This window comes from Thermobia domestica, chromosome 15 (genome assembly GCF_964235325.1).
Source record: "Thermobia domestica chromosome 15, izTheDome1.hap1.1, whole genome shotgun sequence".
In the NCBI taxonomy this organism is placed as follows: Eukaryota; Metazoa; Arthropoda; class Insecta; order Zygentoma; family Lepismatidae; genus Thermobia; species Thermobia domestica.
In genome coordinates this window covers 20,920,250-20,937,460 of record NC_137468.1, presented here as the reverse complement: position 1 = coordinate 20,937,460, position 17,211 = coordinate 20,920,250, and the positions used below count along the sequence as shown (strand labels likewise).

General features: G+C 34.1%; 1 protein-coding gene across 1 annotated transcript in view; it reads right to left on the bottom strand.

The window, feature by feature from the left end:
- Window positions 1-1,891: 1,891 nt before the first annotated feature.
- The window catches only part of LOC145672102 (ly6/PLAUR domain-containing protein 6B-like), a 53,428-nt gene continuing 38,108 nt past the window's right edge, over window positions 1,892-17,211 (bottom strand). Inside the window, exons 5-6 of the mRNA XM_081741370.1 lie at window positions 7,134-7,264; window positions 1,892-2,244 (exon numbers count right to left, since the gene is read on the bottom strand). Coding sequence (XP_081597496.1) covers window positions 2,065-2,244; window positions 7,134-7,264 — 311 coding nt within the window. The 3' untranslated portion in view covers window positions 1,892-2,064. The remainder of the gene's footprint in view (window positions 2,245-7,133; window positions 7,265-17,211) is intronic.

Here is a 17,211-nt window from a genome sequence, read left to right as displayed (position 1 = left end):
ATGGTATAAATTCTCATGTAAAGGTCATACATCAATCTTAGTTTCTTTGGAAATTGTCTTCGCATTGAAAGTACTATTTGAACAGTGATATAACCAAATAAATACATTTTCACGTCAAATGCAATTTTGAAATCTCATATCTTTTCTATGATATTCCACAGAATAATTCTTAAACATATTATCACTAGTTTTTAATTATGAAATAGTTTTCACACTGTTTGCACAAGTACTCTTACTTTGTCTCCACTTGCAAACGTACAAACTCCTAGATATAGAGGTAGGCATATACATTATTTGCATCTAAACATACACTTTCATACAGTAACTGAAACACATAAATTTCAGAAACAAAGTATTGATTTATAACACTTTGTACACCTCAAGAAACTCTTATATTAGTCAGAGATGTCGCTTAGGTCATAATGAGGCAAAAGTGATAAATTTCCTATAATGGAAAGATGTTCTCACATTGTAAGGTCACTTTTATTGCCTTATTATGATCTTTTAATTGTAAGTTTTATTTTTTATATTTTTTCAGAAACAAACTGAAGCTGAAAAACTGCTTAACATAGACGCATCCGATTCGCATTTGGGTGTACTTGCATTTGCATGGATACTTGTGCGTGTGTGTGTGTGTGTGTGTGTGGGCTTAAAAATGTGTTGAAATACGTTAACAAAGTCGAAACTGACTGCTAATCATGCATATATCCGGAGTTGAGTTGACTTGATTTTGAGTTTAACATCCCTTTCAACAACGAGGCTATAAGAGAGGAGATCTACTGATTAACGTGGAATTCGAACCACATGGGCTCCCGCCGGGAATCGAACCCGGGTCTCCCATGCCAACTGCATGGCTAACCGGTTAGCCACGAAGCGGTTCTGCATACATGTGGAGTAACCGATCTTATGTAGACTGTGGACCACGTATAAAACATGTTTGCATCAAAAATTTATTTTTTCAGTTCTTCTTCATACTTGTACGGAGTTAGCAACTTTAAATAATTCTTTAGATTTCATAGATCATAATTTTGTCACTACTTGATGTACAAATGCTCTTTATAATTAAGCTGGTGTTTTTGTCCAATATGCATGTTTTTGTATGATGAAAACGTTGAGCTTTGACATGTTTACCAATTTCTAATCTTCTTATTCTACTTGCTTCCTTACATTGTACCACCTTTCATGACATATGCCTACTTCATAACACAACTATTTAACAGTCTAATTTCGTCTTTAACTGCTCAAGTCATTGCTATTACTTCAGCCTCCAGTGTCTTCTTTACTTCAGGTAATCTCCACCTATCTGCTTGAAACAACAAAAAACTTCACACAAAGTACTTAATGAGCGTTTCCTTTAATCTTTTATTTTACAAAATGCAAACTATAATTTTCTTCTAACCAAAACGTCACAACTGGTTATGACATATAATTAAATAATTTAATTATATATAGATATTGTAGCTAATAATTTACCTTTTTGCTTTTTGTTTGTGTGTAGCTTGGAGCAATACAGCTTTATTGTTCCTGATAATATTCCATATTCAATATGTTATTTGGGAACAAATAGCTAAAGCCTGATTTTGATAAACAAATGTACAAAAACGCATATTGGACAAAAACACCAGCTTAATTATAAAGAGCATTTGTACATCAACTTCTTTTGTACGAAATAAATGATCGATAATGTATTTGTCCATATTTGCTGGGCTAACAAAAATGGCACCAAAACTTCACCTTGTATAGTTTCTAAACCTTGATGCTGACTTTTCCTTTTCGGAATGCAGTAACATTACGTTCCAATGTTAATTATTGCACCAACACACTTTCCTTAAACTTTCACCCTTACTAATGCCAGGGTAGGAAACACTAAATCTGGAATCACATACTATGATATACAGAACTTTCTCTATTTGTGCAGGTTCAACACTTTGGACATAGACATAGATATTCTTGTCAGAAAAATAAATGGTCTGTTTTTTGAATGGTGTTTGCAGGATATGCAATGTTACATAAAACAAGGCATCCTAATAAAAATGACTAGAAACTATTGTAATGTCCCCATTGTCATGTTATTTCGCTTCGTTGCCATATTGTCCATGTGGTCAATAGAATACAGAAAAGAAGTAGCCACATGTTCGAGTGCTTTTGCTGACTGTTTGAATGAGTATTGATCAAAATTGCGTTCGAAGCATCTGTAGGGACTTCTTCATTGCAATATTGTTCATCGCAGCAGGAGGTGCAAATCTGGAAATAAAAATACATGTGTCTTTAGCTATACAAATACATATCTTTGTAAATTATATGCAATATTTATACATTTTCAAGACTAGTTCCCTAAATAATAAAATGGACGCAACGTTATACAATATTATTGATATCTTAAGAAAAAACGAAAAGAAATGAGATTTGGAAGATGGAGTTCATAGAATTAAGAGTGAAAATACAAATTTAGAGTAAAAATAGGAATTTTTGATATTTTGATATTTTGATTCACAAAATTGACGACAACTTACATTTACTAATACCAAATCTCAAATAAGTGAGTAAAACAATGCTAAAACCAATTGAAAAATTTGAAAGTACATAAAAATGTGAAGTATACAAATGTTAAAAGTTAAATATAAGTACTTTTTTAACAAAAAAATAATACCTAATGTTAAAAAACAAATCTGAGAAATCATTACAATTTTCAGAGATTCAGTGCTTTTTACTATTAATAACTAAAAGAAAAGTCAATATTAATTTATTAACATCACAAGCCGCTTTTTCAAAGGTACACTTTCAACACTAAACATGTGTAAGTGCTTCTTTTATGTGAAACGACTAAGTGAAATTTCGCTTTTAATGCAATAGGACAATTTACCTAGAATTAATAAGGAAATATTTCTCAGATCATGTACAAGGTTTTCTTATTACTACTTGTATTTTTCATGCTCAAATATCGTTTCCATTGTCAAACATTATTTTTCATACTCATATCTTATTTACTCGTTTACTATTTATTTAAAAAAAAAACTTCCAGACACAAGCTCCAAACTGTACTGGATTCATTAACAATCATCAACGTTAACAACAGCGAAAAAGGAATTAAATATGAATGCCTATATTTGAATGTAATATTCGCGTTGTGCAAACGAGGAAAAATCGGTGCAAAAAACTTGATGAGAATGAATGGTCAATCTCTAAACCTTTGATTGCGAATAAGCTAAAGTTCTAACCATTGGTCTGCACCTAAATTGTATAGAATTATTTACACAACATGCTTTTCTCCTAATATTATAGCAACGGAAGTAGGGTTTAAAAGTGGGAAGAATGTAGTTCATAAAGTACTAACTAAAGAAAACAAAAAGTAGGGAGAGCAAGTTTAGAGTTGGGATGTAGTCCAATTGCTAAAGCAAATAATGTACAAGGGTAATCTGACACGCTGGATCTCCAACATGACCTATAAAATAAACAGAATGACGCTAATACCGAATGGGGATAAACTCCATCACCATGCTATCACATGAAAAATACACGAACACATAGCTATAGATAATTACCAATTTGGAAGTGACATTTTTAAATGAGAAATACTGTAGGTAGCAACGAATAAGGTAAAATGATTAGGAATGTTATCTTGCTTATAACTAAAGGTAGTTGAACCTTACTATAACTGTGTTTAAGTTCAATTGCAGTCTATATAAGACGGCAATGCATAAGAAAAGTATGCAGCAGCAGATCCACATATACTGCTTGGTCGGCAAAGTCAGTAACAATCGATCAAAGGTAATCAACTGAAGACTTTTAATAACTTACACCATGACGTCAAGTTGTAAAATGTACCCCAAGTGTTGGACGTTTTATTTGTCGGTGGTAAGTTCTCTTAAAACTTCTTGGTCAGTTGCTCAATGTAGTTCATGGTCGGGTCGACGATTTGGGCCTCGATTTGGCGGACTCGTGGCAAGTGATCTACTTTTCTACCTTTCCATTTCCTACTTTCCTAAGGTTCTTACTGTCAGCTATATCAATATTGAATAACCATAAATGTTAATCGAACCCTCATAAAATTTGGTTCCCTTAGTCTATGGTTTAAGAAACCGCATTGCATCTTATTCTGAGAGGAACAATCCAGTCAGAGGTTATTATACACTACTCTAATATATTACTTATGCTACCCTCTAGTGTTTTCTTAGTTTGCCTAAATATTTTGTTCAAACTTTTTATCCCCAAATTTTTATCTCTTTGTGTAGTTCTCATGAAAATGGCGCGTTTAATTTTATTTGCCAAATGAGATTAGAATATGGGTGCACATTGTGAAGTTTCACATTATTCAGTTTTCTGTATTTACTCGCTTATTGGACCTTGAAACATGTTGTCTTTCTGTTCTTTTGGAAAACTCGGAAATACAACGCTAATCTCTGGTGTGAAGAGTCCCTAGTTTGATCCTAGCTGATAATGGAAACCACTGGGCTCTCTCTTAGTTGAAGTTCTCACATTTGTCCTTTTTTCTCCCTTAATTAATTCTTCTATCATCATTCACTTTAACCCTCTCTATCTCGCTTTTAGTTGGCAGAGCATAATCGAAGAAAGTAAAACTAAATATTTCATATCAAACGTTTTCGTCGAAAGTTTGTTTTTTAAATCCTCAGCATCTGTTTCTCTGTGGAAGTTAGTAAGCAACTTCCCATCAACTCAACTGAAGAAAATAGTCACTCAACTCTCTAGAATAATAGAACCAAAGAAATAAAGAAAGCACTCGGACGAAGTAGGAGAAATGTATCAAACAAGTAATATACAGTACATCTAACAAAATGAACATAACCAATGTTGAACATACTCCTGAAAAAAGAGAAAACGATCTTCGTTTTGTTGAAGATAAATGTGTACATAAGGTTTCCTTTTTCTCTAATTGACTTTCATAATTCAGTAGCCGAGTTGCACTTTATAAGATGAAATGCGTAATAGAAAAAATAATTGCAATAAATAGAATTTTGTGAGTTTCATAGTATTTTCCTCTCTTTCTTCTATAAAAGTGTAGAACTAACAGTGTGTTTTGCATTTTACACCGAGAATCTAAAAACTGAATGCTGACAATTTTGCTGTTTTCACTTCTACATTTCGAGGCTTCATATTCCAAAACTCGTATTCACTCTTCCTTATACTACACATTAACAGACCTGTACTCAAAAGGTAGAAAAATATAACAAAGTAAATACAACTATGATTAAAGATATAAAAGATACATAACATTTGGTTGGATATTTTTAATACTGTTGTGGAGAAGAACAGGAATATATTGTGAACCACAGAAGTATGAAAGTAGGGGCTGATGAGGTTTTACAGACATAACTTATAATAGGGAACATTTGCTTTATTCCGCATAAGAATATAACATTTATAGGGAATGTCTAATAGATGAAAAGATGCCTTTGTAATTTATGATTCTGAAAAATTTTCGTAATAGCTTTGAAGGGATAGGTGCTTTCAATTTCACAGCCTAATTTTATTTTCTTCCAAGAAAAGTATTACAATATATCAATAATAAATGATAGTATTGAATCTAAATTTTTGCCACTGATCTAGAGAACATTTCAGATTATTTTCAAGAAAATCTTATTTGCTGAGAACTTAATTGAATAGTTAATCACAGCCAGTATACAGGCACACTGCGCAAGTATGAGGAGCTGCATCTAAACAACTAAAATTTAAGTAGTACGTACGAACTTGCTAACTATTAAAATACTTTCTATTTGGACAAATATATTTTTTAAACGATAGACAAATTTTATCCATTTACTTTTTCTGAAGTTTGTTTTGTCATCGTACAATACTTTCTTTAGAAAGTTAATTAAGAAGCTCTCCTGACCTTTTAAGAGAAGAACTAGATTATGCGTTCTGGAGTCCATTCGGGCTACACAACTTTCAACCATCTTCAGAAACCTATTTTCTATCATAATTTCTCTCTTCTTTTGCAACTGTTTCAATGCGGTTCATTTTGTTAGTTGTCAATTTTTTCTCATGTAGTTTGAACAAAAAACGAAAAAGAAATGTAGAAAATAGTCTTTAGGGAGGATGTCACGATACCATTCATTTCTATAGGGTACACCTGAGTGTTTTAACTGCTAAGAAGTTCTTCTATATGGCTACTGTGTAATTTTTTGTAACGTCAAACTTGAGATTTAAAAGGAAAGATTGGTTTAAAATAATAGAATGAAAGATTTCAGGGTTTTCAGGTTGAAACCTAGTTCTGGTTACACAACCGCAATATGCTCCTCATAAATCGTCAAAGACTGCATGTATCAATTTCGGCTGTTAATCTTTAACCTAATAAGATTATTGTACTTGAATATTCGCCGTTAATGGGTTCTTGGATCGATTCCCGGTGGAGTAAAATGTTTTTATCATAATTAGCATTGGATATGAAGTAAGTATTGACATAAGGTGTATAAAGAATAAAAATAATTTTGACAAACGAAAGACCACATCTTCCCCACCCACTGCTCATTTGAACATACGAAATTTAACACATTAAAGCCTTTCATAGCATGTGATGCCGAAGAGTTTCCTATGTATGCAACAGGATCCCAATACCCTAGTGGTAGAACGACAGAAGAGAAAACTATATTTTATAGACATATTGCATATGCAAATGTTAACTTCATTTCACAGAATCTACTGTTCAATTTGACGGAAATAACAAGAGAGCAGGATGAAGCACATCAAATTAATGTTTCCACCTTCCTCAATGTAGATTCTAGCTCACGGGACTAAACCAGATGCTGCCAAGTCAGTTGACAGTATTGTCAAGGCCACCAAGAGTTTATCTTAAAACTTTAACAGTTGTTTATGAAGAATTATCAAATCCCATTATTTTGCGCCAAATTCTATGCAAGTGAATAACTGTAAAGGTTGAATAATGTTGAAGAATCATGAGATTGAAATTTAATAAAATTTATAGAACCTACGTATGACTCTATGATTTTGAAGTTGAGTACAAATAATGTTAAGAAGTTGACTGATGTTGCTAAGCAGCCATGCGGTAGAACCATACCATTGAGATATATCCTACATTCTTAGGTCTGTATTCTATTGCAATGCCTCTGATGTTATCGTGTTACCAACAAAAAATAAATTAGTTTGAAGCATCGTACCTTTCCATTTTTGGTTGATTTGCATCCAACAGTCTTCCATGTGCACTCCGATGCAAGAGCACACCGTTTGTTCACAAAAGTACTTTGACCTGATGTGTCCATCATGTGAATGGTATGGCAGAAGGCTGTGCCTGCAAATAATAATAATAATAATAATAATAATAATAATAATAATAATAATAATAATAATAATAATAATAATAATAATAATAATAATAATAGTTTTAATTTTAGAAATGAACAATTTTATTAATTTATAAAAGGAACTAAACAGAAATATCATGATTTTTTTTTTTTTTTTTTTGCACTGAAAATGGCGATGAATAATGCCAGAAAATTTTGAAAAGGATGAACAGAAAAGTAACTTTCTTAGCAAATACAGCAATGTTCATTCATGTGAAATTCATTTCTAATTGTCTAGAGTGATCTGAGTATTCAAACCAACTTTATTTGCTTGAATACTACTCAGATCCCATACATTTTAAGAAGACAAAATATTTCCTGAAATTACGGTAGATACGCAAGCTTATGGAAATTAGGTATCTGACCACGGCATGTTTACCAATTTGCTGTCTGCACTTCAAAGTTTATTCTGTTCGCAAATACTCCAAAAAGAATGCCATAATGCGTTGACAATGTTAATGGAGCTTTACCAAATTTATCTAATAGCATATCAAAGTTCACATGGTATGAAACTAATGAGCTCTTTGGGTGCTGTAGGGGACACACTTTTTCAAATTCTCTCATTACTGGTCTTCCATATTTACAAAGCCGTTGGGCAACAAAATTCTCCGGCGAAATGTTTTCAATGCACTAAGATACACAAACATACGTATGTGCGTGGAGAGACGGTGAAAGAGTGAAAGAGAAGCAGTGGAGCAGAGAAAGAATCCATCGATAATTAACTACCTACAGAGACGGTTCCGTGCATGTAGCGCCCGTAGACTTAGCGCCCAGTGTTTCTGGCTCACAGAAGGAATTTTATATTGATTTTTTCTCACAATCAGGGATGTCCAGTTCATTTTACCACTCTTTCCACAGGTCGTTAATTCCTGTTATTTTCTTACATCCATGTTCCGTGTACTTAGCGTCCACTATAAATAAAACTGTTATGAAGAGGGAGAGAGAGAGAGAGAGAGACCAGCCAATAGCACTGATTATGACGCTTCAATGAATCATAACCTCGGGGGAAAGGGTGAAACGCAGAAACGTAGTTATATATATATATATATATGTATGTATGTATGTATGCATGTATGTATGCATGTATGTATGTAACTGTACTCCGTGGTATGCAATGCTCTACAATATTTAAATGTACTATAAACTAAGGTTACATATTTAGCTTTTAATGTGAAAACTATGTAAAACACACGTAATCTAGAATACCGTAATGAGGATAAGACATACAAAAAACGGTGAACATATTCTCACGACTGAGAACCGGTACAAAATGTAAACTGGCGAAACATCGGGATAAGAGTCTTCATGGAGGTCACGGTGGTTCAGTGGTAGAAACACTCACATCTGGTTCATGGGATCCCTGGTTTTATCCCATCTTGCGTCAAATGGGCTTTGTGGTAGTCAGACGCTGCGTGCATGGATAAACTCGGAGTTTTCTCTTTTTCTCTCACTTTCTTCATTCCACCATTTCATTCATTCTCACAATCACCGTCTTCTCTATCCTACTCAAGGTTTCATTTCATTTCAAGAGCTTTCAAACCGGGACTGTCCCGGTAAAAAACTGACATATGGTAACTCTGACTATATAACAACATCGGTTTCGATACCAAAAAAGAAAAAGTCAAATTATCATATGGTATTACACAGTTTCAGAAAAAAAACATCTAACAAGCTAGCCGCATTAAGTCTGATACATATTTCACAACTTTATGTGTAATATTAATGTATATAGTTAAGCAATTGATATCATACACTACAAGCACTGAAAAACAACGTAACGTTCTATAATAAAAAGAACGTTACTTTACGAACCAATAAGTTAATCGCTCTACGAACCTTATTGTACACATTATACCCTAAAGTTACAGCCTTATGCAGTAATCAATTCCAATCAGATATTGGACGAGTATGGTGTTTCCTTGAGAATAATCCATCAATAAGTTGAACAAGCGCCTTTGAATGTTAATCGTCTTCCATTTTATCCTCTTCTTCGGTAATTCATCTCGCTACTCTTGTTCGATGCAGTTGAAACCATGGCCTCATCCTTTTGCAATGTCCATCCACAAGGAAGGATGAGCAGGTTCAACTTTTTGGAATTTCAAATTCGAAGCTTCTGTCAATTTACTCGTTCGTGTCTCTTTCTGTAATGTTGCTATATGAACGGGTATGTTGCGAGGAAACAAAAGAGGCTAGCAAAGAAATCGAATCGTAATATCACCAGAAGATGAAAGTCACATACTCCAGAGACTACCTGATACGTAATGTTGATCAAAATAAATTAGGAATTCTTCAGTTTCTTCTGGTACCATTTTCTGTAAGTAATCCATCCCTTCTGACCCTTGTCAGAGAGAAGGAAAACAAATCCGTCCACCATTCCACAGAAATCGGACTTTCTCATTCTCCCTGAAGAAATTCGCCAATCCCAACTGCTGCAGTATGTACTTCGTGTTCGTGTGACTTGTCTGGAACGCTTTGGCTTACGACTTTCCTCACTAGCCACGTCTGGTTGTGAATTTAATTTACATATTCCAATATTTGTTTGTTTTATCCCTCCCCGCTGGTCTAGTGGCAAGCACGCAAGCCTTTGGCGTATGAGGTTCAAGGTTCGATTCCTGGTGGGAGAGCATTGAGTGACCAAAGTGGTTCGGGTTCCACTATAATCAGTAAATTCAAGTCTTCCTTAGCCTACCCGGCAAAACCATGGAACGAAAAACTAAATACAAACCTTTTCTTTTTTCGCAAAAGGAACGTTTTATTATGAAGTAAAACACTATTCAGAAATATAATATTAAAATTTCCAAGAAGGAAATTTATTTCTGCGTAACAAAATTTAAAAATTAATTATTCACAGGTAATTGTTTTATTGGATTGTAACGAGTTACAGTATAATTTCCCAAAGACTCTTCTCATACAATTCTGCTGTTCTCACATGTAACACTTCCCAAGTGTAACACTCCGATTTTGATAAAATTTAGAGCGGTAAAACAGTTTTAGGGGGCAAAAGCCCCCACCCAAAATTTTGAAATTTGAGTCCCAAAAGGCAAGAAGTGAACCAAAGTGAATAATATTGTGCACAGATGCTATAAACGTAAAACGAAGGAATAGATGTTTCGTATTTTCCTGGGAAGAACGGTTGGACATAATTGCAACGATAGTTTGTGTAGGAACAGTACGCAAAAATAAAGAAAGAAAGAAAGAAAGAAAAGAAAAGAAATGATTACGTGTTTTTGATTTTGTGCAGAAAAAGAAAAGTGTGACAAAGGGCCTCCCTCCTAAAAATACGAAATTCAACTCCACGAGCCCAGAAAGAAATATACTGTAATAAATGAAAATGTCCACAAATATTGTAGACGTAAAATGAGAGAATACGTGTCGTATTTTCCCGTGAAAACTACTGCGCTTTTGCGGTAATAATTACTTTTTTTTTTTTCGGAGGGACTTTAGTCACACCACAGTTTTTCCGCAGAAACTAAAAACACGTCTTCGTATATATTTTTTTTTTTTTTTTTTTAGTATTGTCTGTAAACACAGTTTCGTTACAATTCTCCATGTCCTTTTAGGTACTTTTCACTATACTAAAGAACACTTTGATAAATCGTGATTAAATGTTTGAAGGGGTCTGTACCCCACCCAACCATCTTTTCCAGAAAAATGCGACACAATATTCTGTCATTTTACGTCTACAATATATGCACACAATTTCGTTCATTCCGGTCTACCTCTTCATGTCTTTCGGTCGTCAATTTCAAAATTTTCGGTGGAGACTTTTGCCCCTAAAAACATTTTTTCTGCAGGAAATAAGAAAGAAGTGTTCATTTATTTTTTCTATATTGTTCCTACCCAAAATTTCCTTACAATTCTCCATGTCCTTTAGGCATGTTTAACGTACTGTTATTAGCGCTTTTGATATTTCGAGATCAAAGGTTTGAAGGGGTCTGTACCCCACCCAACCATTTTTCCCCAGAAAGTACGAAACATATATTCCTTCATTTAACGTTTATAATATCTGTGAACAATTTCATTCACTTCGACTAACTTCTTCTTCTTGTCTTTCCGGCCTCAAATTTCTCCAAATTTTGGGTGGGGGCTTTTACCCCTTAAAACAGTTTTCCTCAGAAAAGAAAAAAACACGTATTCATTTATTTCATGTGTAATATCTACCTGCCAAATTTTATCAAAATCGGAGTGTTACACTTGGAAAATATTAAATGTCAGTACATTCATGTAGCTTGCATTTGCGGCAAAAAGTTCTTGATTTGTGCTCCCTCTTTGCTGGAGAGACTTTCTTAGGCTGTTCCTCTTCAGTATGCTGGGAAGCTTCAATTTTCCGTGATTTCTTCTTAACGTTGGCGAACTGCTAACCAGACTAAATGAAAAATTTACGGAATTTCAAACTTTTTAATGTTTGTTTCTCGTTTGAAATTACGCTTTGATGACACAATAGCATAAGTGTTGAGTCCACTTACATCAGTTATGTAAAATACTGTCATAGGCTATTTGGTTCATTGTTTTGTGGGGTAACAGCGAGCCATATGATTGTTAGTGTGAACGTATGATTTTATTGTGTTGTAATATATGATAACTTTGAGTTTTTTCCTCCGCTCTAGAAGTGACAACTTCAGGATAGTTGTGCATTGTGTTTTGCAATGGGTGATCTTACTGGGTATATATTGTCAAAAGAAACAGCGCACCCAAAAAATGAGAAATTGTTCGTCTACAGTCATATTATATGTAAGAATAAAATTATATTGCAGAGTGTGTGAAGAATCTGCAACTTCACAAATTAGGAACAGTTCATCATCAGGTATTCTAATAGCACCGATGTTGTCATCAAAACATAAGGCAGCCCATGTAGGATCGCTTTTCTCCGGAGTTTTGCTTTTTGCATTAGCACGTGCTTTTCCATTAGCTATAGGTGCTACGCTTCAAACTTCTAACCAATCCTCTGGGTAAGAAAACTACTCAACGTCTCATTTCAATATCGGTACCTGAACAAGGAACTTCAGTTGCATTTGTGTATAAGTCTGCTAATATCTTATCGTCTGTCAGGAATCAATTTCTTCACTGCTTATTGATTTACCAAAAATATTCCTCCTCTACCATCAATAGTGACGTGTTTTGTTATTGATCTGTTTGTCTACCACGTGCAATGATCAAAACACACTAACAATAAACAAAACTTTACATACAATCAGTGGTAAAGCCAGGATTTCTATTCGGGGGGGGGGGTCAGTGTCCTACTCCGGAAAACATTTTTGTTAATATGGAGACTGAAGGCACAAATTTAGGTTTTATTCTAGCAACTTTTTAAAATGTTGGTTCTTGGGAGTTCAGATCCCCGGAAACTCCCCCTGGATACGCAACTGCATACAATGGAAAAATTAATATAGTTTGATAGACAAAAGCTACTATTATGCTTCTGACAAGGGACTTATGTAAGTGAATAAATAAAAAAAAGCTGCTACTAAAATAAGCAAAATTGCAAATAATTAAATCAATCAAACTAAATAATAACACATAAAGTTGCAATATGTTATATCTGACTTCATTGGGACAGTTAGAAGATTATCAGAACGTTCACTCCGCTACGAGCCACAATCTCAATCTATTCTGAATCTATCATCATATTTCTTCATTAAGGCTCGAGTTTAATGGACCCACTCGGTACTCAATGCTATAAATTTTAAAAACTATCACTTAACTCACGGAAATGAAAAAAAAAATACTTATATAACATAATACAAGAACACAACCAGGGAAATGTCATAGAATCTCAATACTTACTAAGCCTTAGTAATTAATTAAGAAAGTATGCGTACCAGTGGAATGGACCCACCTGGTAGTCCTAGAGGGTTAAAAGTGTATCCTTGTATGGATATTTAGATAGAGGAAATACTAGTTCTTGCCGAATTTCTTTAACTACTTACGATATGTTCCATTATTTTTAAACTAGGGTTTAAAATGTGATTGATTGCGTTTAGGGCGGCTTATAACACTTGACACATGTTCATTAGAACGTTTTATTTTCATTTGATATAAAGAATTACCCAGCAAATTTTGGCATTTGATTTTTTTGACACCCTGTATTTACGATAGGAAATGAAGTTATGCAATGTGCATAAATAATTGCTGTTTTCTATGCAGTAGTATTTGCATTAAGGTGCGTGTAATTATTATTATTTAAAACTATATAAATTTTAAAATAACGCTGGCACATGAATTCACATCCATATATGAAAATCTCATAGGTGATATGGTAGTGCTCTTAAGTCGTAATTAAATTGTACGTAATTACAGATGTACATGAAAAGTCAGAGTGTTAGAGCTGACGGTGATGAACAGAAGAGGAAGAAAATAACACATTTCTTTCAACTTGCCTAAGGGGTTTTAAAAGTGACATGACAATTGTGCAGGAAGTATAGCAGGATCTTTCAAGTGAAAAATTTTTGTTCTTTAGTCGTCAAAAGAGAGGGGATGGGTGAGTACGAAACTACATTTATACATATAAACTAGTTCTCTCTTTGGTCAACACTAGCACACTGATAAGCATCAAATAATTTCTGGGCGCTAAGTATACGATATTATATGTGGGCGCTAAATCTACGGGCGCTAAGTGCACTCCACGACAGAGACATGTTTCTTCTTTCTCTGTGTCTCTTACAAGTTTCTCATTAGTATCACTGTAGTCGCACAGTAATTAAAGCATCTAACTTAACGATATGGCTGCCACCTATCTCCGAAATAGAACTATACTTGCAAATTAGTGGAAAATAATGCGTAGGTCCATTCCTTTTGAAAAACATAAACAAATCATATATGTATTGTATTTTCGTAAACTGGATGACCTTAATTATTCCAACAACACTTACCACTTACGCTTAAAACATGCACGCCTCAGTCAGCAGTTCCCGTGCACAAAACATACACAAAATGTTGAATAGGGTTCACTAATTAGGTAGCTTTTTGAATGAGTTATGGCACCGCCACACCCTGTTTCAATTGGATATAAAATATGTTTCCTTCATCTTTGTCTGCCTCCTTCCAGCATTAAATAATAATTGTTAGCTATTTGTTCTGGTTTGACACTTGTCTTCGCGTCTTCTTTCCATGGTTGAAGCACGTAAAACAGTGGCTGCCGGTGGATTGTGGTTTCGGGTGTTGCAGTGCGAACGATAAGAGACAGAAAATATAAAGTGGACTCATTGACTAATCAGCATAACTTTAGATGCTCCGATTAATCACTTTAATTAATTAGTAAGTTCATTCTCCTCTCTTTGATTGGAGCAAATCTGTCTAATAATGCTGGTTGAACTCTGGTATTCTTATTGTCAGGTCTTTTTCGACGGAAAGCATAACCAATGGTGATAACTTTTCCTTGGACATTCAATTCCTTGAAGTGTCAATTCTTTTTCATGTAGAAAAATACTTTTCGTCTTTTGCTGACGCCATTGGTACAGCTAATATTAATTTCAGAAGCTTTGTAGATTCACTAAATATTTTTTTCTAGATTATTGCTAACGATTCATTCTAGCAAACTCAGTCCCTGACAGAGATCCGAATTCCTCTTCAGCGTTGACTGAAGAGAGTTCGTAACAGAGATTAGTGTTATAAAAATTGTCCATTGAAAACACTTTATTCACAGTTTATCCAGGAAAATTTAAAATAAATTGAGGAAATGTATCTAGTGCAAACAACATTACTGCCATAAAACATCCTGTAAATTTAAACCGGATTTTTTTTTCGAACACTCTTCTGAATTGTCCTTTGCTTGTTTTGTCTAAGCCTTAATTGTAAGTTTTTCCTCAGTTGAAAGCTGGTCAAATGTTTTCTGTAAGTTATTTACAGAAGTCACGGTATACAATTCATTCAGAATTTGTAGGTTATTTACAGAATTAAAGCACACACAATAAAATTAAATCTAATAATTAAAAACCAAAACAGCTGATACAAAAGAGGTACTGGTATATGAATTCCGAATGTCACATATTCATACATCAACACACACATGTGCGTAAAAGAAAAAAAAAACTACATTCCAAATCATCCATCTTGGTTGTTACGCAATGCACGATGAACACAATATATTTCCAAATGAGGCGAAACAATGCTTATCAATGTCATATGTCCTGGAAAGGAAACCTCGAAAAACGCCAGATGTAGGATCAGCATGTATACCTAACAGAAGGTAAAAGTCGAAGAACATCAAAACAAACAACACTGCCAGTTCTACACCCAGAATTGTGTGTTGGGAGGGGTTCGATACGTCTATGCAATATATACCTTTCTTATTCTGCATCCGAAAAGACGATAAGTAATAACTGTCACCTATATTCTTACTTGTTAGCGAAAAATTGATAGAACGATTGTTTTTAAGAAAAGGGAGAGTACATGATGAGGCGTAAAATAAAATATTTAGGATACATCAATTGTTTCTCTGTTAAACAAGTATAGTTCGTTAGGAAAGTCTACAAATGTTAGTCAAGTTTCGAAATTTTTGGGAGGTTCGGACCCGGTGGACCCCCCTCGTGACTACGCCTCTGAACATTGCTAACTAGTCCCAAATTCAATGTGGTGTTCCCCATCATACAGTTTTATATGGAAATTATCAAGAGTATAAAATATACTTCTTTTATAAAAGAAAAATATATATATACTAAAATACTCGGCTATCCACAGAAGGAGGGGCGATTCTACATACTGACTTATTAATATCTAAATCACAAATTACTGTGTAAGAAACCATCATTATCAATATAAGCTAAGAATTAACTTGTAAATGCGGGTCTACTTTCATTTGTTTTCTGCTCTACTAGATATTTTTTTCTTATTTTGTAATTCTGCAATCCCTTTTTTTTTTAATTGTCATTATATTGATTTGCTTCAGTATGGTCCTGTAATTTAAAAATATGAATGCATAAAAACAAATTCCATTTGTTAATTGCTAGTGAAATAAAATTCAGAAATGTAGCACGCAAACCTTCTCGTTCACTGGAAACCGTGCTGTGTTGCAGAAGCACTGAAACGACCAATCCCTTTAATTTCTGAGATAGGAGAAAGGAGACTTAATATTCGCTCCAATTGCCGCGCTGCAGGAATCTGGCCGTTGTATGCTCGCTGCAACACAATATAAATTAGAGACTCTGTGACGGATAATTTTTCGCTTTTCAAAACAGATTAACGGAACGGACAATTACAGAAGTAAAATAAATATGTTATTTAAAGTGTATATATGCTAGTATTAAAAAGTAGTTTTCTGTTCTTTACTACTATTGATAATAATATTCTTTTCTTGAAATACTTTGGTCGTTGCGCAACGCTGCAACACTGACATTAGCCGCCCCCTACGTAAAATATAAAATTGTACGTTTGAGAAGTGATATTAACTCTTTGGCAGCGTTTTTTGTATCTTAATTAATAATAACATCACTGATTAATCAATATTTTAACTCAGAATCATTACTTTTTATTTTTCTTTTCTTTTTCCTTTCTTTTTTTGTTATATATGGAAACTATTTATACTATAGAACATGTAAAACCTTTAGAAAATTACGCTAAATGAAAAACATTCCGAAAACATTTCATTCCTTTGAACAGAGTAAATGAAATAAAATCTTTAAGTTTTACGTCCCAGGTTTATGCCGAATAGGCTAAAGGAGTCGGTGATGAGAAATGGATGAAATGATGGGATGAAGAAAGAGGGACACCCCCGGGAAAACCCACGAACAAGGAGTTTGTTCACCACAAGGCTCACTTGACGTGAGCTGGGATCGAACCAAAGACCCAGACACCAGAGGTGAACGCTCTACCACTGAGCCACCGTGGTCCCCATCTCTGAAAAGAGTATCTTAAATTTTATTTACCTCTTTATTTTTGTAATTTTTGCAGAAGAAAATAA